At 35.9% G+C, this 24,268-nt stretch overlaps 2 protein-coding genes across 4 annotated transcripts in view; one reads left to right on the forward strand and one right to left on the reverse strand.

The window, feature by feature from the left end:
* The window catches only part of Ppp2r5e (protein phosphatase 2 regulatory subunit B'epsilon), a 160,949-nt gene that overhangs the window by 84,083 nt on the left and 52,598 nt on the right, over positions 1–24,268 (reverse strand). The window lies entirely within an intron of this gene.
* Positions 8,972–9,392, forward strand: LOC124976127 (40S ribosomal protein S26-like). The gene has a single exon (XM_047538893.1). It carries the CDS (start codon positions 8,976–8,978, stop codon positions 9,321–9,323), a length of 348 nt encoding a protein of 115 aa, XP_047394849.1. The 5' UTR covers positions 8,972–8,975; the 3' UTR covers positions 9,324–9,392.

The raw sequence follows: 24,268 nt of genomic DNA on the forward strand, positions 1-24,268 counted from the left end.
AAAGCTTTCTCTCAGCAAAGGAAACTATCAGCAATGCGAAGAAAGAGCCTACAGAGTGGGAGAAAATCTTTGTCAATCATACTTCAGATAGAGCACTAATCTCCAGAATCTATAAAGAACTCAAAAAACTCTACACCAAGAATGCAAATAATCCAATCGACAAATGGGCTAAGGAAATGAATAGACACTTCACAGAAGAAGATCTACAAGCAATCAACAAACATATGGAAAAATGTTCAACATCTCTAGTAATAAGAGAAATGCAAATCAAAACCACCCTAAGATTCCATCTCACCCCAATTAGAATGGCGATTATCAAGAATACAAGCAACAACAGGTGTTGGCGAGGATGTGGGGAGAAAGGTACACTCATACATTGCTGGTGGGGCTGCAAATTAGTGCAGCCACTCTGGAAAGCAGTGTGGAGACTCCTTAGAAAACTTGGAATGGAACCACCATTTGACCCAGCTATCCCACTCCTTGGCCTATGCCCAAAGGACTTAAAATCAGCATACTACAGAGATACAGCCACATCAATGTTCATAGCTGCTCAGTTCACAATAGCCAGATTGTGGAACCAACCTAGATGTCCTTCAATTGATGAATGGATAAAGAAACTGTGGTGTATATATATACAATGGAATATTACTCAGTCATAAAGAATGATGAATTTATGGCATTTGCAGGCAAATGGATAAAATTGGAGAATATCATGCTAAGTGAGATAAGCCAATCTCGAAAAACCAAAGGACGAATGATACCACTAATAAGTGGATGATGACACATAATGGGGGGTGGGAGGGGTTAGTGTTAGGGTTAGAGTTAGGGTTAGGGAGCGGGGCAAGAATGGAGGAAGGAAGGACTGTATAGAGGGAAAAGAGGGGTGGGGGGAAGGGGAAAAATAACAGAATGAATCAAACAACATTACCCTATGTAAATTTATGATTACACAAATGGTATGCCTTTACGCCATGTACAAACAGAGAAACAACATGTATTGCATTTGTTTACCATAAAAATAAATAAATAAATAAAAAGAACATGAGTTCTATCAGGGATAGCTCAAGGATTTCATGAGGTATTATATAAAATACTTCGTACAATGTCTAGAATATGGAAAATGTTCAATAAATGTCAGTCTTCAAAAAAAAAAAAATGAACCAGTAAACATATAAACTGCTGAGATACATAGGGTTTCCCCCCTTTCTTGTGTGTCCAGTTGGATAAAACATATTTGAAGAAAACAAAATTGAGCTTGACCTACTAATAACCAGTGAGAATACTTCAGAAAAAAATTGTAATACGATTAGAGGAAAGGTGAAGGTGCTGACTCAATGTGAAATGATTCAGCTGTGAGGACCTGCATCAGATTCGTGCCAAAATCCTGGAAGGCAAAGACGTGAGCATTTGGATGAATAAATGGCAGAAAAACTGAGCATTTGGGACAGAGAAGCAAAAAATTATAAAGGAGCATTGCCAAGCCCAGGATATACCAGTTCTCATACAACCCATCCCCAAAGATTCCTTCCCATACAATTGGACTATGCAAGGGAAAGAAACAAACAAGCAATGTTTGGCATCTTCATCCTTGAGTATAAATTTTAAATTAATATCAGTACTCATGGATGTTAATGCTTACAATTACTAACTAAAAGTAGTAATAGTGATTTACACTTAAGAGTTTTTTACAACATATTCAAAACAAACATTATTGATCTTCCACTAAAATAACAAAATACTGAACCACTTCAAAGTATTTTGTAAACATTTTTTCTCTTTCACCCTGTTATTTAAAGATCTAAGATCTTAGCTAAAATTCTACACTTTTAATATCCTCCTTTATGGCTTCAGGCTAAGGAATATGATAGGTAGTTCCAAACTTCCCAGAATAAATATTCGTTTAGAATCTATCATGTGTAACTTATTCATTCATTCTTTCATTCATTCATTTCACAATTATTTGCAGAACACATTTTTACATGCCAGGCACAAGTCTAGGCCTTAAATATCCCTTACTGAGCAAAACCAAACAAGATTCTAGCCTTCAAGAAGCTTACAGATCAAAAGGAGAATATAATTAAGCAGTCATTTAAATAAATATAAAAGTCAAATGGCTTGCACTGTAAGAAAAGATTAAGGTATTACAGAAGCATGTATTGTGTAGAGAATGAAAAAGAAATAGTACTTGCTCTCAAAAAAAGTATAGTCTGGTGGGAAGCAAGATTAGCATATATAAAGAAAAAGAAAAAAAAGTCTTCATTTACATATAAGTTAAATGGTTAAATGGACTAGGTTAAGAAACAAGAAGGTAAACAGCACCTGGCTGTCTGGTTATTGTATATAGCTATACAATATTATAGCTAGGATACTCCTAAGTGTCTTCTCGTTGAAGCTTTGCAAAAATCCTGCAATTTAGACTTAATATTCCCATTTTACACGAAGAAAACTGAGGTTGCAAGATATTCAGTTTTTACTATATGGGTCAATGCTCGGGTATATAAATAGCTGCGTGACATAAAACCAGAATTTATCTGAAAATGGAACCCTTTCTCAACATTTATTTAGACCAGTGTATGTGGTAGCAGGAATTTAAACTGCAGGGCAATGAATTTGTCTTCCTCATCCCCTGCCTGCTTTTTTATAGCCGACCTCCAACGTCCCAAGGCACACGCAAGTACTTTCACCATAATCACATACTGCACTCACAATCTGCCCACACTTTAAAAAAAAAAAAAAAAAAAAAAATTCTGCCTTACCCTCTGATAATGTGGTAGTTGTTACCCTAGGACAAAGTGTATCTGTACTATTTACAAGAACTGCATAGTAACAATAACAAAATAGCATCATCCAATGGGCTAGTTTTAACAAAGAAAATTTCAAGCATCCGAACGGGCAAATTATTTTAAGCCACTCCAGTCACACCTATTCTACTTTTCTACTATTCTACTTTTTTGAAGACAAGTCTTCACCAACAGATTTTTTCAATTACCTTGATAAAAAAGAAAATATCTTATTCTGGAGTTTGAGCAATTGACATTGCTAGCTTATAACATTGATCTACCATGATAACAAAAAGTTGACCAACCAACAGCTTCTGAGCCACTTCCCTGAAATCAAAACGCTCATGTTATGAAGCACTGCATGTTGATGACAGGTATGTATCCTTGCAAAGGGCCAAATGCAGCCAACTCAGAGGGAGAGACCACTTTGAAAGACATCCATCTATATTCCAGAAATTCTTGTATTACACAAGTCTGGAAAAAAATACACCAGGCTCTCTGTAGGAATGGAGAGAATACATCAAAAATACGTACATTTCAAATTCAAATGAAATCAGATGCTTTGTGTACAGATGGTTCCCACATCCAGATGAGCCAGAAGATTCTCATTCATATAATCCTCACTGGAGTATTTCTCAGAATCTATCCTCAATCAAAAATATGATGGCCTCTAATATAGAATCATTAATACTATAAACAATGTCAAAAGATATGTGTTACTAAATGTATAAACCAAAATAAACACAAGCCGCTGAGGGCACGTCAGTTATGAAAAAAGAACTCACAGTCTCAAGAGCCATTTCCTGTTTCAGAATAAATAGTTCTTTCTGAAAATGAGTCATCCTTTCCCAGTCATATCATATACATATAATAATAGTAAAAACTTAGTAAGCACTTACTCTGTAGCAGTCCCTATTCTAAGCAGTTTACACGTATTAACCCTGCTGTGTGAGATATCATTATCTATAGGATAATTTTACATATAGGAAATTGAGTTGCAGAGATGTTTAGTAACTTACCCACCATCATACAGCTGGAAATGGGGCCCTCTAAGCTTCGGAACCAGGCATTTGGTACCTATATACAGTATACCACTTCTGCTAAAGAGTAACATGAGTGGGTTTATCAATAACCACTTTCATTTTTTTCATCTAATACTATAATGTACACTGAAGGGACCTCTTGGAAGAATTAATCTTTTTAATAGACTCTAAGGTGGACTAAAGCAGACAAGCATGCAGTCATCTATGTCCTTTTTGTACCAAGCAAAATGCAACTACCAGAGGTGACCACAGAGTCTCCAATTGGCTTATTATTTCTCTTAGTGTTTAAAGAACCCCTTCATGAGCCCAGGACCAGACGGATTCTCAGCCGAGTTCTACAAGACCTTCAAAAAAGAACTCATTCCAATACTTCTCAAAGTATTCCAAGAAATAGAAAAGGAGGGTACCCTACCAAACTCATTCTATGAAGCTGATATCACCCTCATACCCAAACCAGGCAAAGACACATCAAGGAAAGAAAATTTTAGACCAATATCCTTGATGAATATAGATGCAAAGATCCTTAACAAAATACCGGCAAACCGTATCCAAAAACATATTAAGAAAATTGTGCACCACGATCAAGTGGGGTTCATCCCTGGAATGCAAGGATGGTTTAACATCCATAAATTAATAAACACAATCCATCATGTCAATAGACTTAAGGATAAGAATCATATGGTTATTTCAATTGATGCAGAAAAAGTGTTCGACAAAATACAACACCCCTTCATGCTCAAAACACTAGAAAAAACAGGGATAGTAGGAACATACCTGAACATTGTAAAGTCTATTTATGCTAAGTCCATGGCCAACATCATTCTTAATGGAGAAAAACTGAAACCATTCCCTTTAAAAACGGGAACAAGACAGGGATGTCCTCTTCCACCACTTCTATTCAACATTGCCCTCAAAACTCTAGCCAGAGCAATTAGGCAGACTAAAGAAATTAAAGAGATACGAATAGGAAAAGAGGAACTTAAGCTGTCACTATTTGCTGATGACATGATTCTATATTTAGAGGATCCAAAAAACTCCTCCAGAAAACTTCTAGACCTCATCAATGAATTCAGCAAAATAGCAAGCTATAAAATCAACACACATAAATCTAAATTTATGTGTATATAAATATGTGTATATAAATGTGTATATAAATTTATGTGTATATTTTTATATTTAAAATATAAATCTAAATTTATATTTTAAATATAAAAATCTTGCATTTTTATATGCAAGCGACAAAACAGCTGAAAGGGAAATGAGGAAAACAACTCCATTTGCAATAGCCTCAAAAAAAAAAAAAAAAAAAAAAAAAAAAAAAAAAAACACTTGGGAATCAATCTAACCAAAGAGGTAAAAGATCTCTACAATGAAAACTACAAAACACTGAAGAAAGAAATTGAGGAAGACCTTAGAAGATGGAATGATCTCCCATGTTCTTGGATAGGAAGAATTAATACTGTCAAAATGGCCATACTACCTAAAGTGCTATACAGATTCAATGCAATTCCAATTAAAATCCCAACGATGTACCTTACAGAAACAGAGCAAGCAATCATGAAATTCATCTGGAAGAATAAGAAACCCAGAATAGCTAAACGAATCCTTAGCAGGAAGAATGAAACAGGGGGTATCGCAATACCAGAACTTCAACTATACTACAAAGCAATAGTAACAAAAACAGCATGGTATTGGCACCAAAACAGACAGGTAGATCGATGATACAGAATAGAGGACACGGACACAAACCCAAATAAATACAATTTTCTTATACTAGACAACGGGGCCAAAAATATACAATGGAGAAAAGATAGCCTCTTCAACAAATGGTGCTGGGAGAATTGGAAATCCACATGCAACAGAATGAAACCAAACCCATATCTCTCACCATGCACGAAACTAAACTCAAAATGGATTAAGGACCTCGGAATCAGACCAGAGACCTTGCATCTTATAGAAGAAAAAGTAGGTCTAGAGCTTCAACATGTCGGCTTAGGACCAGACTTCCTCAACAGGACTCCCATAGCACAAGAAATAAAAACAAGAATCAATAACTGGGATAGATTCAAACTAAAAAGCTTTCTCTCAGCAAAGGAAACTATCAGCAATGCGAAGAAAGAGCCTACAGAGTGGGAGAAAATCTTTGTCAATCATACTTCAGATAGAGCACTAATCTCCAGAATCTATAAAGAACTCAAAAAACTCTACACCAAGAATACAAATAACCCAATCGACAAATGGGCTAAGGATATGAACAGACGCTTCACAGAAGATGATCTACAAGCAATCAACAAACATATGAAAAAATGTTCACCATCTTTAGTAATAAGAGAAATGCAAATCAAAACTACACTAAGATTCCATCTCACCCCAATTAGAATGGTGATTATCAAGAATACAAGCAACAACAGGTGTTGGCGAGGATGTGGGGAGAAAGGTACACTCATACATTGCTGGTGGGGCTGCAAATTAGTGCAGTCACTCTGGAAAGCTGTGTAGAGATTCCTTAGAAAACTTGGAATGGAACCACCATTTGACCCAGCTATCCCACTCCTTGGCCTATACCCAAAGGACTTAAAATCAGCATACTACAGAGATACAGCCACATCAATGTTCATAGCTGCTCAGTTCACAATAGCCAGACTGTGGAACCAACCTAGATGTCCTTCAATTGATAAATGGATAAAGAAACTGTGGTATATATATATATATACAATGGAATATTACTCAGCTATAAAGAATAATAAAATTATGGCATTTGCAGGCAAATGGATAAAATTGGAGAACATCATGCTAAGTGAGATAAGCCAATCTCAAAAATCCAAAAGACAAATGATGATCTCACCGATAAGCGGATGATGACACATAATGGGGGGTTGGAGGGGTGCAAGAATGAAGGAAGAAGGGACTCTATAGTGGGAAAAGAGGGGTGGGAGGGGTGGGGGGGAAGGAAAAAAATAACAGAATGATTCAAACATCATTACCTTATGGAAATGTATGATTATGCAAAGGGTATGCTGTTACTCCATGTACAAAAAGAAACAACATGTATCCCATTTGTTTACAATAAAAATAAATTTAAAAAAAAAGAACCCCTTTATGTTGATGTTAAATCTCTCAAAAAAATAATCTCAAGTTTTCTCTGGCCTTCCAACATCCTCCTGTGCACCTAAACTGGCTTACTTCAAAGACTTAAACATTCTTTGTTTAGATTTAATTTACTCTTCAGGGATATGTAACTACACAGAGGTTTCGTTGTTCCATTTTGTTCCAGAACACCTGACATTTGTTGATCCCTCCTAAGTTTTGATAAGTGGAGTCTGAGTATTCTAACTTGAATGGTCACCTTCACCTTCACAGCTTACAAGAAGACATCCGGGTAGGCTGAGCTGTTCCTAGTTCAAGATGGGAATGAAGGAAAGCATGAATAGGACAAGGGATAAACAAAGAGAAGGTACAAAGACATTTGAGACAAAAATAGCACAGAAGTGAAAATGAGCACACTATAGAGGAAATGAGAGAAGATATACATGTGTAAGGCACAGGAGTTGACTGGAAGTAGTAGGAAACCAGAGTGAAGAATTAGAAGCACCTTGATAAACAGAGAAACTATCTGGCCATGAAGGATTTGGAAAAATGTTGTGTAATATGGGTATCATTTAGCTGAAAACAGAGAAAGTTAGGTACAAGCAAACGTAATGAAGAAGTGTTTTACAGGGGCCTGAAGAGAGACAATCAAACTAACCAAAACACTGTCACCAAAATCAAGCCTGAAGAGTTATGAGGGCCTACACTGAGCTGATGGCTATGAAAGAATGGAAAGAGTCTGAGACACATTTAGAAGGCAGGAAACAGGGTGTGTGTGTGTGTGTGTGTGTGTGTGTGTGTGTGTGACACACATTAGCCACAATGGAAAAGAAAGATAGTCAAAAATCACTAATGTTTCCAGGATGAGAGAATGATGATAGTGCTAAAAATGATATCACCACACAGAGAAGTTGGTTGATTGAAGAAGTTCATGAATTTTAGTATTGGAAACAACAGAATGTAAGGTAACTCCAAGGCATCAGAGGAAGGAAAGATTTTTTTTTTTTTAATATTTTTAGTTGGGAATGGGGTTGTAGATCAGTGGTAGAGCGCTTACCTGGCACATGTGAGCACTGGGTTCAATCCTCAACAGCACATAAAAAAATAATAATAAAGTCACTGTGTCCATCTACAACTAAAAAATATTTTTTAAAAAACATTTTAGCATTTTTTAAAGTTTTTTTAAATATTTAAAATATTAATTTTTTAAAAAACACTAAATATTAAATTTTTAAAATTAAATATTTAAAATTATTTTAAGAAACATTGAATTTTTTTTAAAATGTTAAATTTTTAAAAATATTTTTTGTTGTAGATGGACACAATAACTTTATTTTTTCTCTTTTTAATTTAAATTTTTATTTTTACAGATTGCATTTTGATTCATTGTACACAAATGGGGTACAACTTTTCATTTCTACGGGTGTACACAATGTAGATTCACACCATTCATATAATCATACATATACAAAGCACAAGGCCTTGGGTTCAATCCCCAGCACTGCAAAAAAAAAAAGTAAATAACTTTATTTTTATGTGGTGCCAAGGATCGAACCCAGTGCCTCACATGTGCCAGGCAAGTGCTCTACCACTGAGCCACAACCCCAGCCCAAGGGAGGAAAGTTTTTTTAAGGTAAAACCAGAAATATATGATCTGTATTGTACAAATGAAAAGTGGGAAGATAAAAAGTAGGGAAACCAGTTAGGAGACTACTGCTACATAGAAGGCCCATAGTAAAAGTCATGATAATGATTGAAAACAAAGTGGACAAAGTAGAGATACATAACTAAAGTGAATCAATTATACTTGTTGATAAAAGGTATTCTGAGGAAAGGGTACAGAAGTAAAAGATGCAAGAGAGTCAGGAATCAAAGACCACTGTTGATTGTCCATCAAGTAAAAGGAAAGAAATCACTTGGCAGAGGACATCAGGTGCTTCACTAAGAGCATGTTGTTAGAGATGGTTAGGAGACATATACATGGAAATGCTCAGTCAACAACTTTAAATTAAAAAAACAGCACTTAAAGAGTCAAAGTGAGCTCTCTCGGGTCCTCGCTTCCAAGATGACCAAAAAAAGAAGGAATAATGGTCGTACCAAAAAGGGCCGCAGCCATGTGCAGCCTGTTCGTTGCACGAACTGTGCTAGGTGTGTGCCCAAGGACAAGGCCATTAAGAAGGTCATCATTCGAAACATTGTAGAGGCCGCAGCCGTCAGGGACATTTCCGAAGCAAGTGTTTTCAACGCTTATGTGCTTCCCAAGCTCTATGTGAAGCTGCATTACTGTGTGAGTTGTGCCATTCACAGCAAGGTGGTCAGGAATCGATCTCGTGAAGCCAGGAAGGACCGAACACCCCCACCCCGTTTTAGACCTGCTCGTGCTGCCCCACGACCTCCACCAAAGCCTATGTAAGGAGCTGGGTCCTTAATGAGTGAAGAAAAGCTATCTTCTGGAAAAAAATAAAATGGGAATTATAATTCATATAGCATGTTGTATCTATAGGCTTTGTGTTTATACTACATATTCAAGTATGTGGTACCACAGTTTTCATGGGGAACCTTAAGTTTTAATTCTTTTGAATTCAATTCTAGGTCTTACTAATTTGCATAGCTGTATGCAGCATGGAGGGTTTAAGTATATGGTAAGTGTTGAGTTAATTCCACCTGTATAAGTTTAAGTTGGCACCCTGAAATTGAGGAAGCAGCTGGGAGTTTGGCATGTATGAGGCCCTATGTTTGGTTTGATACCCAGAATCAAAGCCTGGGCTCTCAGCAATTTAGTGAAACCCTGAATACAAAATGGGAATGTAGCTCAGTGTTGGTGTTCATGGGTTCGATCCCCAGTACTGGGGTTGGGGAAGGAGTGACATGTTCATAGTCCCTAGTCGACGACTTTATTTGGAAAGTCATGATAAATAGCTTCAAACAAACTTGTGGGGAGTCAGGCATGGTAGTGCACTCCTGTAATTCCATTGATTTGGGAAGCTGAGGCAGGAGGGTGGTCATTTTAAAATATTAAGTATGGGTTGGGGATGTAGCACAATGGTAGAGCCCCTATAGTTAAATCCCCAGTACTATATACACATTTTTTGAAACTGGGTCTTGCTGGATTGTTGAGGCTGGTCTTGAACTTGGGATTCTCCTGCCTTATCCTTCCAAGCTTCTGGGAATACGGGCATGTACCACCACACCCAGTTTACATAAAGCTTTTAAAACTAGCTGGGTGTGGTGGTGTGTATCTGATCCTAGTGACTTGGGAGACTGAAGCTAGAGGATGGCAAGTTTGACTCTGGCTTAGGGAATTCAGCAAGACCTTGTCTCAGAAAATGAAAGGATAGGGTGGTAGCTAAGCAACAACCAAAGGTATCCTGAAAGTGTCCTTAAGAAACAGCTGTAAGGGCTGGGGAGATAGCTCAGTCGGTAGAGTGCTTGACTTGCTTGACTTGCAAGCACAAGGCCCTGGGTTCGATCCCCAGCACCACAAAAAAAAAAAAAAAAAGAAACAGCTGTAAACTCATGAGGTTAGGGACAATGTCTAGTTGGCCAATAACATTGTTTGACGTACAACCAGTGCTTACCATTTTGGGGTGAATAAGTAAACTCAGTCTATGGATAAGTCAAGAGATGATTGAAATAATCTATGAATAAGAATGACTTGTACCATTTGAACAAAATGCCTAGAGTCCTAAAGCCACACCTTCCAAAAGCATGATTCAGATTAGAGTCCAGGAATCCGTGTTTTAACAGCAATGTGACTACTAAAATTGGTCTGTAAATTATACCTTTGAGAAATATTTGGGTCTTTTGTATGTATCCCCAGCCCTGCCAAGTCTTGCTTCGAACATATTTCCTACCTAAGGCTGGAACTACAGGTACACAACACCATGCCTGGCTGTTTACTTTGAAAAATACTAAACAGTTAATACTGGAGGAAAAGACTGATTTGTTTACTCTGGTTTGCAAATATAAACTTGTAAATCATAGTGCTAAAAAAAAAAAAAAAAAAAAAAAAAGAGTCAAAGTGAAGCCAACAGTATGTAGAATGAACTTAAAGCCAAGGGGATGGATGTAACTGCCTGTGACAAGAGCAGAGAGTGAGCCAGGAGCCCTGAAGTAATCTAACATAAACTGAGCAAAGGAAGTGCAAACAAAGAGAATGCAAAAAAAAAAAAGCAGAGGTAGGAAGAAAACCTGGGTAATGTCACCCAAGCAAAAAAAGAGTGTTTCCCCAAGGAGAATGTAGACAAGTATCACCCACTGTTGACAAGTACTCATTTGGAATCGGCCCTAATGAGAGTAATTTCAGTGAAGCAATGATAAAGGATGATCACCTTCCCCATCAACATTACTTTTTTTTTTTTTTTTTTTTTTTTTTTTTTTGCTTCATTTTCTTGTGTCTTTCAACTTCTATTCCTGTCTTCAACTCTGTGACAAAATTCAAACTTCCCTAGAGAAAGGTTTTAACTGGACCACCACGACAATTTCATCTGTCGGGGAATCTGTTGGGGCAGATTACTGCTTTGACTAGAGGTTGGATAGTCTTCAGTCAGGAGGTCATTCAACAAGTTACCTAAAACCAGAGCACTTGGTACCACATGGCATTCATTAGAAGAGTCTGTGGGCATGAAGGTATTCTAAGTCTGTGTCTAACACACTTTACTAATATGTAAAACAAAGACCAATGTACACATTTACTGATGAAAGTCTAAGGAAGCTTATAAGTTACAAGCAGTTTACTTGGTCTTAAGATGGGTACTTAGATGTTCAATATGACTCTGGTTCTTTATATCACAAAATTAGTTTACAAAAATTACTTGTAATCTTTCAATTTGAATGACACATTGAAGACAGTGATAATTTTAGAAGGAAAAACTATAATAACAAAGAAAAGTGTTTATATATATGGAATTTCAACATTTACCTTTATTTTATTTACTTTTATTTTTTTAATGTGGTGCTTAGGATTGAACCCAATGCCTCTCACGTCCTAGGCAAGTGCTCTACCACTGAGCCACAACCCCAGCCCATGGAGTCACAACGTTTAATACACTTAATGATATAAAGAAATAAAATTACCTGTAAACTTATTTTTAAACCTTTTGTGATAAAATGCTATCAAATGAAACTTTTTTTTAATAGCACACATTCATTACTTACTAAAGAGAGAAAAAAGTTTCCATCTAAAAACATTCAGGCCCTATTATTTTATCCCACAAGAAAGTCAAGCTAAAATTTAAAACACAGCCAAAACAAAGTTCAAAGTGGAAACTCTGACAAATGCTTAACTATAGCACTGCTGCCATATGCATATGTCCATATATCCAGACTTAAATATATATATTCTTCATTACAATTAGTGGTTTAAAAAAAAAAAAAGAGGCTTATACTGGCATTGATGAACCTAAACAAAATAGCAAAAAAATTAAAGCCATAAACATACTGGTGTCAGAACACTCTCCAAACAATGCCCCTGCGTTTGAAAGCAGAAAGAATGCTAATTTACATTTGTGTAGTACCCAAAAATTTTTCAAGCATCCTCAAAGTGTATTATTTCATTCACTGATCCAAACAACTTTGTGAACAAGGCTCGCTCATTTGCAATGAGGAGTGTCGATTACACCAAAGATTCATGATTTGTTCAAAATTATACACGGTATAAGTAACCAGGACCATATTCAAGTCTATATCTTGTACATTACAAGTGCTTCTTCCACTGAAGTTTTTATTAATATATCCCTTAATTAGGGATCCCTGCTGAAATTGGTTCACATACCACATACCAAACTCTTGACTTCTAAGTCACACTCAACTATTTACTCAATATTTACATTCATCATTAAATGATTATCAGTTCAGAAGCACTGGATGCTCTACTACATTGGTATGTTACAATTCATTAATTATGTTGCTAGACTTTATCTTAATGAACACACAGAACCCAGACTGCTGGCATAGAAATCATTATAAGACACTGTGCTCCCATCCTTTCTAAGAATTTCAAGTGCTTTCATGCACACTTGTAATTCCAGTGGCTTGGGAGGCTGAGGCAGGAGGATCTCGAATTCAAAGCCAGTCTCAGCAAAAGTTTGGTGCTAAGCAACTCAGTGAGACCCTGTCTCTAAATAAAATATAGGGATGTGGCTCAGTGGTCAAGTGCACCTGAGTTCGATCCCCAGTACCCGCCCCATCCAAAGAAAAAGAATTTCAAGTGCTTCCAAACCCATTAACAAGGAGTAGTCAGGGCTGGGGAGATAGCTCAGTCAGTAGAGTGCTTGCCTTGCAAGCACAAGGCCATGGATTCGATCCCCAGCACCCAAAAAAAAAAAAAAAAAAAAAAAAAAAGGAGTAGTCAATCTACAAAGTATTTTTCAGGATATCATGAATAAGATCATATATTTAACACAAATGTAACAAAATATAAAGCTGCTTTATTCTCTTTGACAAGTGTCCACTAATAACTGAAAATGAGAATAGGATGAATCATTTGGACCATAGAGTATTAGTCTTTTGTTCTATGACTTTAAAACACACACACACACACACACACACACACACACACACACGAGCACATCCAATACATCTGCATTTTGAAATGGTTATTTACAAGGACTAAATCTCCCCAATCCCATTTAAATAATGGGCTATTCTCAGGAATATTCTTATTCTTTATGAAGGCCACAATATCTATTAAATATGACGATCACAGACATGAAGTATCAGCTTATGCATCATTTCATTAAAAATTTTTTTCATTGAAAAATTAAGAAAACAAACAAGAATACTATTTCACATTTACCTCGGCCAAACTCACTATATCACTCAAAAGCAAACATAAAATATAATAATATTAATAATGCAAACAACTACCACTCACTGAGTACTCAGTACGTGTCAGGAAATGCCAATCTGCTTTAATGGTAAAAAATAAAATAATAGCAGCTGACATATACTGAATCTTTATAGTGTGCCAGACAATGTTCTATTCGCCTTACGGAAATTATCGCATGGCATCACACTTAAATTGAGAAACCAAGACATGTAGAGACGAAGTATTTTACCCAGGGTCACAACAGTGAAAAACCCTGCACCAGAAACCCTGTTCTTTCTTTATCATGTGCAGATGAAATGGGCTAGTTCAAATAAAGTGCTTAAACCATGTCTGGCACATGAGAATCACTCAATAAATGCTAGTAATTTTTACCAATATTATTCCATCTTCACAACAATCATTAAAAAAAGAAAACACTGAAAAAATAAGGAAAGCAGAGAAAAGAAAACAGATCTACAGACAACACCTCCAGAATAAAAAAGAAAGTCAAAACTTTAAGAAAGAATATCAAGTTAAATGATGCCTGCCAAAGGTTTACTTTAATCTTTGTATTAAAATGTCTTCTATCATCTTACTGATTCACTTTTGAGGAGGAAGGGAAGAAAAGAGGGGAGAAAGGAAGAAAGAGAGAAAGAAAGGAAAAGAGAGGAGAGGGAGGGAAACAAAACATGGCAAAGCAGTGGCAGAGAAAGGAGATGAAAAGGGGAGAGGAAGAGGGAGTAAGGAAAAAGAGGGAAAGAGAAGTTAGACATATTACCTATAAAAGTTAACTTCCAAATAAATTCAAAGATTAATTTTAAGGCAGGCTCTTTCAAAGAAAAGTATAAACATAAGGAAGCTACATAGAGTATCTCATCTAATGCAATACAGGATCCAATTGAAAAAGGTCTGTTTCATTTAATTGTGCGTGTGTGTGTGTGTGTGTGTGTGTTCCTAGGGATTGAAACAAGGGCCTTGTACACGCTAGGCAAGTACTCTACACTGAGCCACACACCCAGTGCATCATTTAATTTTTATATTGGTTGCATGTGTACTTTTGCATTTATATATATGATGCGTGTACTGCAGTCAGGATGTAAAACAAATTCTTTACTGCAAATATAAAAAAAAAAATTAAAAAATACCATTCTAGATTTTCCAGGAAAGTTCTACTTTTATGCAATCTTCTATTTTCCAGGTAAAATGAAGTATATTAATTAAATGGGATCTGAGTTGTATACAAATGTATATAAAAATTCATGAAGAAAAGTAAGTTTCAATCTATTGGTTAGGAAGAATACAATTACAGTACCCACTTAAAGTCTAGGGCTTGAAAAAAATACATCCAGAATTGGTGGCATAGTCTATCATGGCAGCAGCTCATGGGAGAGCTCTGTTCACTTCATGGCTACCAGGAATAAAAGAGAAAAGAGAGGAAAGATCAGGATCCCAGAATCTCCTTCAATGGCACAACCCCAAGGGCCTAACTTACTTCCACTAGGCTCTACTTCCTAAAGGTTCTTCCACCTCTTAACAGCATCACAGGCTGGCAACCAAGCCTTAAACACACAGGCTTTTGGGGGTCACTCCAGATCCAAACTACAGCAGTTCAGTGGTGGTGTTCAAAACTTAAAAATTACCTAACAGCTTCAACAGCCCTTGCCATAGATCTTTCACCATAGATCATTTTAAGGAAATCCATTTCCAAAGGTGGTTTTGTTTTTTTTTTATATTTTTTTTAGTTGTCAGTGGACCTTTATTTTATTTATTTGGTGCTGAGACTTGAACCCAGGGTCTCACACATGCCAAGCAAATGCTCTATCACTGAGCCACAACTCCACCCCCCCATATTTCTTCGTAAAACCCATCAGCCTGAAATCTTGTCTGAGACTGAGTTGAAGACCTCCTTGTCCAGATACCCTTTCAAAATCTAACATAAAATTACTCAAAGCCATTTCCAAGCACCATTAATTCTTTCACAAGATAATCGTACATCATTTCTGCAATTCTCCAAGTGAAGTTGAAAATAGCAAAGCGAAGTATACATCAAGTATTCAAGAAGACCAAAGGTGGGGCTGGGTGGGGTTGTGGCTCAGTGGTAGAGCACTTGCCTTGCATGTATGAAGCACTGGTTTCAATTCTCAGCACTACATATAAATAAATGAATAAAATAAAGGTCCATCAACAACTAAAAAATTATTTAAAAAAAAAAAAAGGTAAAGTTCTTTACTGAGCTCTGACAAAAAAATTTCGAGGCTAGTTCTATATTATCACAAAAGCCAGAATATTGTCTTAAATTATGGCATATGATACTTAAGTAAGCAAAAAAAACACGTTAAATGTTTAATGTCCTCTGTTAAATTTTTAAAAATTAAAGAAACTAAATTAACATGTAACTAAAAAACCAGGAAATTCTAGGGCAACAATTTTCAACCTTTTGTTCTCAGGGTCCTTTATTATTCAATATTATTAAGGACTCCAAAGAGCTTTAATGTGGAGTAAATCTATCCATATTTATCAAATTAGAAAATTTAAAAATATTAATTCATTTAAATATAACAGGGCACTATGACTAATAGTATTAGTGGTATCAAAGAAAACGGTCCTCAAACTGGAATGCTCAGAGTAACACTTTCCACAGAATTGTTGCTTTGTTTCATTTTACTTTTTATTATACAAATATTTAAATACACTCAAAAGTACAAAGTATAACCCAACATACCCACCACTCAGCTTCAACAGCCTTTGCCAATCTTTCACCATACATCATTTTATGAAAATCCATTTCCAAAGTTTTAATTTCCTTATGTATTCCTTCTTAAAACCCAACTGCCTGAAATCTTGTTGGAGACTGAGCTTAGAGACTCCTTTTCCAGTTTCCCTTTTAAAATCTCCTTTACCACTTCATGAAGGGGAGAGACACACCAGTCACTGATCCCCAACCTTAGCACAGCTTACTTCCTTTGCTCTCATCAAAGGGCTAACTGAGATCCTGATGCCCTATCAAGAAAATGAGTAACCAACAATTTGAAAGCAAATTCTTTTTTCAACTCTGGCAGTTTCATTGCTTTTGAAAGAGTCTAGTCAGCTGACATCAAAAATAGTATTTGGTGATAGATTTGATTTTTTGACATGTACCTCAAACAATCTGAAGAATTTAATGACACTACAATTACAGAATTCTGACTATGCCCATCTTTTATTTATATAAATAGAATTTGTGAGTGATTTTTAAAGACAGAAGAAAAAAGCAAAAATATGAACTAGAATCCTCAGTCTGGCAAAAATCAAAATTCATCCAGATACTAAAAGTTTATTTTTTAAAAAAGAAGCGGAGACTTGTTTACCTCATTAACAGATGTATTTCTAATAAATTCTCAATTTCTATTTTTAACATTTATCAAAATATGTAATAACTTTATTTGGTTTATTTATATGGGAATACCAATAAGTTCTGTTACTTCTGGACTGAATTAACATTTAGAGCCTTATGGTCACAAGACATTTTCATATTTTTTTAAGCCTCAATTGATTTTTATGAGAAAGTATAAAAAGGTTTATCAGTAAGACTTTCAAGTCTAAAATATGTTTTTTATTCTGATAAAATTTTGCAGAGTCGAACAGAAATATAACTTCCAACAAGAAAGGACTAAAGAGCTTTTTTTCATTTTTTAGAAGATAATGATGGTAACAAATTCCACTGGCTACATATTTATGAATAAAACAGTATGATCCTTAAATACTGATTTTTATAATATACTGGAAATGACAAGCTATGCAACATGCTATGTGAAAAAAATCAGAATCAATACAAAACACAAAATTGTTCCTAGCTTATACAAGCAAAAATCCTTGAAAAATGCTGCCATGGGGCACATGTGATTTTGGACTCCATGTGGATGGTATTCTGAAAGCAGGAGCTTTAAGGAAAAATTGTCTAAATTATTTAGTTGTTGAGTTTCAGCTTATAGAATAAAGAGAGGTAATATGAGTAGGCATGAAACATCTCAAAGTAAGACATATGAAACTAATAGTACCTCAGACTTGTACAAAAGGAGAAATGTTTTAATGTATAAAAATCCTTTAAAGTAGTTAATTAAATGTACCTCTAAGTACCAAACAAGAGCACAGACAGACATCACCTAGAAAGTCTAACAGAACAAACTGCTCACCATCAGTTCAATTTACCAATGGCTAATGGGAGTGGGAATCTGGACATACAAGAACATATTTCTTCCACAAATATTTGTGTGTATTTTCTAAGTGTGACACACAGTAATAGGCAATAATATTATAGCAACAGACAAGGAGATGAAGAGCTCTGCCCTCAATGTTGTGTTATAACAGGGTACAGATAATAAATATTATCAAGAAGAACTTTATACGGTATGTTGAAAGAAGACAAGAGCAATAGAAAAAAGAGAATAAGGAAAGGAAACAGGGAGGGGCAAGCTCACAATTTGAAATAAAATAACTTCATAGATTTATGGAAAAAGCAGACATTTACCTAATTATAGCACCAAAGCATTAAGTACCATAGGAGATTAAAGCTAATGGGAATGTTGAGGAGGAAACAATTCCACGTCTTATATATATCTGAGCCAAGTGTTGGGAGAGCCAAAGAAGTTGGCCAGAAGCATAAGAGGAAGACAGGCTCTCCAGGGCAGAAATCAGCCTTGTGAGAGCAGAGAGGAGTATGAGATGAATGCATTCAACCCAGACAGCTCCTGGCAGTTAGTCTAGCAAATTTGTAAATGGATATAGGAAGCCACAGAGAGGAAGGCAGGGGCAGTCAAAGGGGTTTTCATTTTCTATAGTGGAAGACCACAGACATTCTATCAGCTCATGAGGCAGCTCTGTGAAAGGTGGCTCCAATGGGGCCAACCTGGAGGCAGAGTCCCACTGGGGGCTCCAGCAATAGGAAAAATGAAAGGCAGTACAGCAGTGGTGGGAGAACAAGGCAGGAGAGGTTCAAAAAGTCATTGAAGGCTCAGCAGAAAGACTCAGGACCAGAGAGATGGAGCTCAGACCACAAAAAAGGGTGGCACCTTTACCCAAAGTGGAAAATCACAAAAGAAGAGATCCTGGAGAAATTTGCCATGCTAAATTTGAAGTGCCAGTCAATAGCTAGAAAAGCAAATCTGGACTGGAGAAAATTCGAGCCTTAGAGACATAGACTTAAGCATCTAAGAGGGGAAAATGAACGTGCCCAAATGGATGATAACCCTCCCCTGACAACCAGGATTGAGTATAAAGAGTACCAAGGAATTCTAACCATTCCCTTTTCAGAAAGAACTGGTCTACATTAACACTACTATTAATATTTTTTCATCTGTCTTAAGCATGCACTGATTCCATTAAAAGCAGCTCCTGAAGAATGAGACGATGGCAAGCATAAGGCTATACAAATCATTTTCAGTACCATAGACATAATATTATAATTCAAACCAAAAAGAAATATTCAGAACTTACTCAAAAGATCAAGAAGGTCAAACACAAATTCTAAAGCTAGGCCAAGTATATTTTTGAAGTCCTTCACAGTTTTCTCAGGCTATTAAAGATACAGAGAGGTTTAAAAACAACTGAATCAGCACCACAAAGTTTAATTTTTATGACCTAATATTTCAATAATCTACAATGAACACATGTACACCAATGATTTTTTTTTAAAATTCATAGTAAGACTAAGCAGAAAAAAAGAATTGCCCACAGCAAATTTGGCAAGCTTACTCACCTTCTCTCAGAGGATACACTTCGACAATATTCCAATATTAAGGAACAATGCCTTTTTAAGGTAAGGAACTCCTTACTTAAAAAAAAAAAAGAAAGAAAGAAAGAAATCTTTCCCCTGAAGCAATTATTATATCCAAACTCAACAGTGATTTCTTTAGCTTCTCCACCTTTCTTGTTTTTACAAAAGTAAATGTTCTATCCACTGACGCAACAATTTCTTTTGTACAATTTTGGCCTAATATCTCTCAGATTCACAAGTAAGCTGGTAGTGCTGCTGTTCAAATCAAAGCATACTGGCAACAAGGTCAACTATGAAATGTGAGTAGCCTCTTCCATGCTTTCTTTTTATTCAAGGAAAAAAGTCTACAGATAATGTATAAGAATTAATTTCTTATTGTCTGTGTAACCATACAAACATGACAAATATGTGACAGATAAACCCCCTAAAGGCATCTCCTCTAAAAGGTGTACCCTAATTACCTTTAGTTCTAGCTCCTCCCTCTCAAACCACCTCTTTCCTTTCTGTTCTCCCTTCTCCTCACCCCCCTACTTTCTCTTTCTCTCTCTCTCACACATTCTATAAACAAATATCTATTAGGTACGTATACCAGCATTCTTACTGTGTGATGTGTACTAAATTATACACATACTAGATATAAAACTACTACAAGTGTTTATTAACAGCATTATTAGGATTACACCATAATATAAAGCTGCAAAACACATGAGATGAACAGTACTCCACTATCCCTCCCTTCCCATTTCCTTTCCTATCCCATTCTTGCTTTCTTGGTCCCTCCTTCCCTGCTGTCCCATATAAACCCATACCCTAATCAAACTGGGGTTAGCATGGTTAGGTTAAAAGCTCGTGCAATAAGCTGGGTGCAGTGACATGTACCTGTAGTACCAGCACTCCAGAAGCTAAGGCAGAAGGATCACTGGAGTCCTGAGTTCTAGGCCAGCCTGGGCAATTCAGCAAGAACCTTTCTCAAACACACCCCATGCAAGCCTTCATTCCCCTAGTCTGGTGGTATCAGATGCTCTTCCCTTCCTCATCCCTCTCCACTCACATACATAGATGCCCCCTCAAATGCTGCTTTTTCTTTAAAGACCTTCCTAGCTGATACCTAAGCCTAATGTGATTTCTCCCTTCCTTTCTGCTGTTGGGTCCCTCACTCACACCTCTCTTATAGCACTTAATTTGACCCACACTGCAATAAGGTATGACCTTTGAGAATTAAATTAATTATATCTATGTCCCTACAGTATCTGTGATACTGGCATATAATATAAACAGAGATAAACTGTCTCAAACCCACATTTCTATAACTAGTAATTTATTTTAAATACAGCTGCCCATAAAGCCACACCTGTACCCAGGCCCTGTGAGAAGCAAAGTTTCTAACCCCTTTCATTTCTTATAAAAAAAAAAAAAAAAAATGAAAACCTGCCCAAAAGGCAGCCAAAAAGATCTAAAGAATCTAATTAACTTTAACTTCTGGTTTTGCAAATGAATCAAAAGAAACTGGTACATATTAACAAACTTACCCCAAATCACACAGATGGTTAATGACAGAAGCAGAATTATAATTTAGGTCTTCAAACCTCTTCACTTTTGTGTACTATTAGTGGTTTGGGGATCTAAATTTTTTCTTTCATTTAGAATTCCTTCCTTTAATTCCTTGAGAGTTTATTTCTGATTTAAAAAGTAATACAAGCCCACCAAACAACATTTGGAAGATAAAAAAAAAAAATGAGCATAAAATATTAATTCAGAGATACTGGCCAAATTATATTGTTATGTTGTATACACATACTAATACGTAACAACCAATCCCATCATTATATACAAATACAATGCATCAATTTAAAAAAATGGAAGGAAAAAAACACATTGATTCATCATTCAAGTGTCACTAACTCTCACATACCTCACTCAATATAAAACATCTTTGTCCCAAAACTCCAAGTTTCATTTACTGAAGTTTAAATCCAACTTAGTCCTATCTTCAATTTATAAAGTCATTAATGAAAGCCCATTTCTTCCTTCAAAAATTTATGTAGCATCACACTCAATGCTGTTCACCAAATACCCAACTTCTTTATTTCACTGATGAACAAACTTCTTGATGACACTGAGGTTCTGAATGTTTCTATCAGAGTATTTATCAATTTAATTCAACTAAAAGTTATTTTCCTTTTCTCTGGGTGATGCTTTATTCATCTACAAAACCTGTTTTCAAAGAACAGGTCACTGCAAAATTGGAACATGCACAGCTACAAATAAAATGAAAATGGGGTGGCAGGGGGTGGGGGATGGAAAGAGAGTAGAATGAAACAGTATTACCCTACGTATATTTATGGTTACATGAATGGTTAAATCTACATTTTGTACTACCATAGAAATGAAAAGTTGTGCCCCATTTGTGTACAATGAATCAAAATGCAGTCTGTAAAAATAAACAAATTTTAATTAAAAAATTACATAAACCAGGGTAATAAAAATAATAATAATAAAATAAAATGAATAAAGTCCATACCAGTTTATGCCATCACTACAACACTAAAACATGAGATATTGTTGCAAACAATTGAGGTTATCACATACAAATATATGTATTTTTCTTAACACTGTATGTGCTAACATATGAAAACCTTTGCCTAAGAGTCTTAACTAGTAAGTATAAAATTCTTTCAGAGGGGAAATAAACTAAAATTGTGCTATCCAATATGGCAACTGCTGGTCCACATGCAACTACTGAGCACTTGAATATAACCTATAACTGTATGTGCTATGACTCTAAAATACACATAAGATTTCAAAGAGATAATATTAAACAAGAATGTAAAATCACTCATTTTTGTATTAGTTACATGTTAAAAAGGTAATACAATCAGCCCTTCATACACACAGGTTTATTAGTATCCATGGATTTAAGGACCTTGAACCACAAACATTTTGGAAAAAGAAAATTGTGTCTGTGGTGAGCATGTACAGACTTTTTTCCTCATTGTTATTGCCTAAAAGATTGAGTATATCAACTATGTACATAGCATTTACACTGCACTGACAAGTAATTTAGAGATGATTTCAAGTATGTGGGAGTTTAATAGGTCATATGCAAATACTATACCATCTTATTTAAGGGACTTGAGCATCTAATGATTTTGGTATCTGCAGAAGAACTGGAACCAACCAACCATATTTTAGATCTATTGAATTAAACAAAGTATATTATTAAAACTAATTTCATCAGTTTCCTTTTTTGTTTTTTTAAACCTGGCTCCTAAAAAATTTGAATTATATATGTGGCTCACATTTTGGGTTTGTATCACATTAATGTGTATTAGTAGAGAGCATGAAACTAAGACAATGAAAGAAACAAAGGGAACAAAGAAAGACAACAGAACACAAAAGGGAAAACTTACATTCCTTTGGGTCTGGGTAACCCAGAAACTTTCTCCTCTATGATCATAAAAGAAACTCAATGACTCTTTTTTCTTCAATAACATAACTTAGTTTAATATCTCTGAACAAGAATTACAGGTGTATCTTAAGTAAATACAGCACTAAAGTTTTACACCCCTCATATACACTTCATATGTTAACCTAAATCTAAATTGTCTTGGGAAAGGAAGAATAGTCTATCTTATTTTCCAATAGAACAGTGTACTTCTTATTCAAAAGAAAAAGAACTTCATAAGAATCTCTGCTCCAAGTGGCTGTTCTTTCCAGTGAAGAACCCAAAAATTCCTGTTTCTTTCATACATTATGGTTGATAATATAAGAAATGTGGTCAAATATAAATGTGCCCTTTGAAAGACTTCTACTAAACAAACAGCATTCCATGTTATTATAGCTCTGAGGCTTCTTGTGAAGACTTTTTAAAGGGTCATAACAGGTTTAAATTAACCCCATGGAAAGAATCTGGCATTTTAAAAGGATCTGATGACTCAAAACATTCTTTTGAACTCTCCCAGCCTCTTCACTGGAAATGCACTCAGGACAGTCATACCAGTTAGGTCTCTCTTATGCTAACCTAGGTCAAGTACAAACATGAGGGGCTGGGGAGATAGCTCAGTCGGTAGAGTGCTTGCCTTATAAGCACAAGGCCCTGAGTTCGATCCCCAGCACCCAAAAAAAAAAAAAGTACAAACATGAAATGTGGTATAACAATAGTTAACTTTAGGCTCACCTTGCTCACCAGTATCTTACTTTCATTTTGGGGTATTTTGTTTGATTTTGGTTTAGGGGTTGAGCTAAATGATTTTTTTTACTTCTGCATTTGAGTGGAAAGGTATACCATCAAAGTAATGATAGCCAACCTTCTAGCCCAAAAATTACCAAAAAGGCTTACCAAAACTCAGAAGCTGATTCTTTAAACAACTCAGAGAAGAAACCAGGCTTCGCTTAGTCAAGATTTACCTAACGACCTGCCAGTCTCAATTTCCAGTCTCAATCTCTGAGCAATACATTTTTTCAAACTAGAAATTACAACACAGTCTTCAAAAGTAACCACGTTAGTCAGCCACTCTAAAAGTCAGTCTGCCATGTAGTCACAAAAAATGGGGAAGAAATAGTTTAAGAAAAAAGACAACTCGCTGGTATAGCACTCAGAATGTCAGCTTTCTATCCCTATAACAAATTCCTGAGATAATTAACTTATGAAGAGAAAATGTTTGTTCTGGCATACCCTTTTGGAGGTTTTAGTCCATAATCATCAGCCCCACTGCTCTGGGCCTGCACATCATAGCAGAAGTAGTAGTGAAGCAAAAGCACACACCTCATGGCTGGGAAGTGAAAAGAGAGGAAGAGG

The sequence above is a fragment of the Sciurus carolinensis genome, chromosome 2 (assembly GCF_902686445.1).
Source record: "Sciurus carolinensis chromosome 2, mSciCar1.2, whole genome shotgun sequence".
NCBI classification, from domain to species: Eukaryota; Metazoa; Chordata; class Mammalia; order Rodentia; family Sciuridae; genus Sciurus; species Sciurus carolinensis.

What these genes read in the sequence shown, in the direction of transcription:
- LOC124976127 (XM_047538893.1), top strand. Translation starts at nt 8,976, where the DNA reads ATGACCAAAAAAAGAAGGAATAATGGTCGTACCAAAAAGGGCCGCAGC.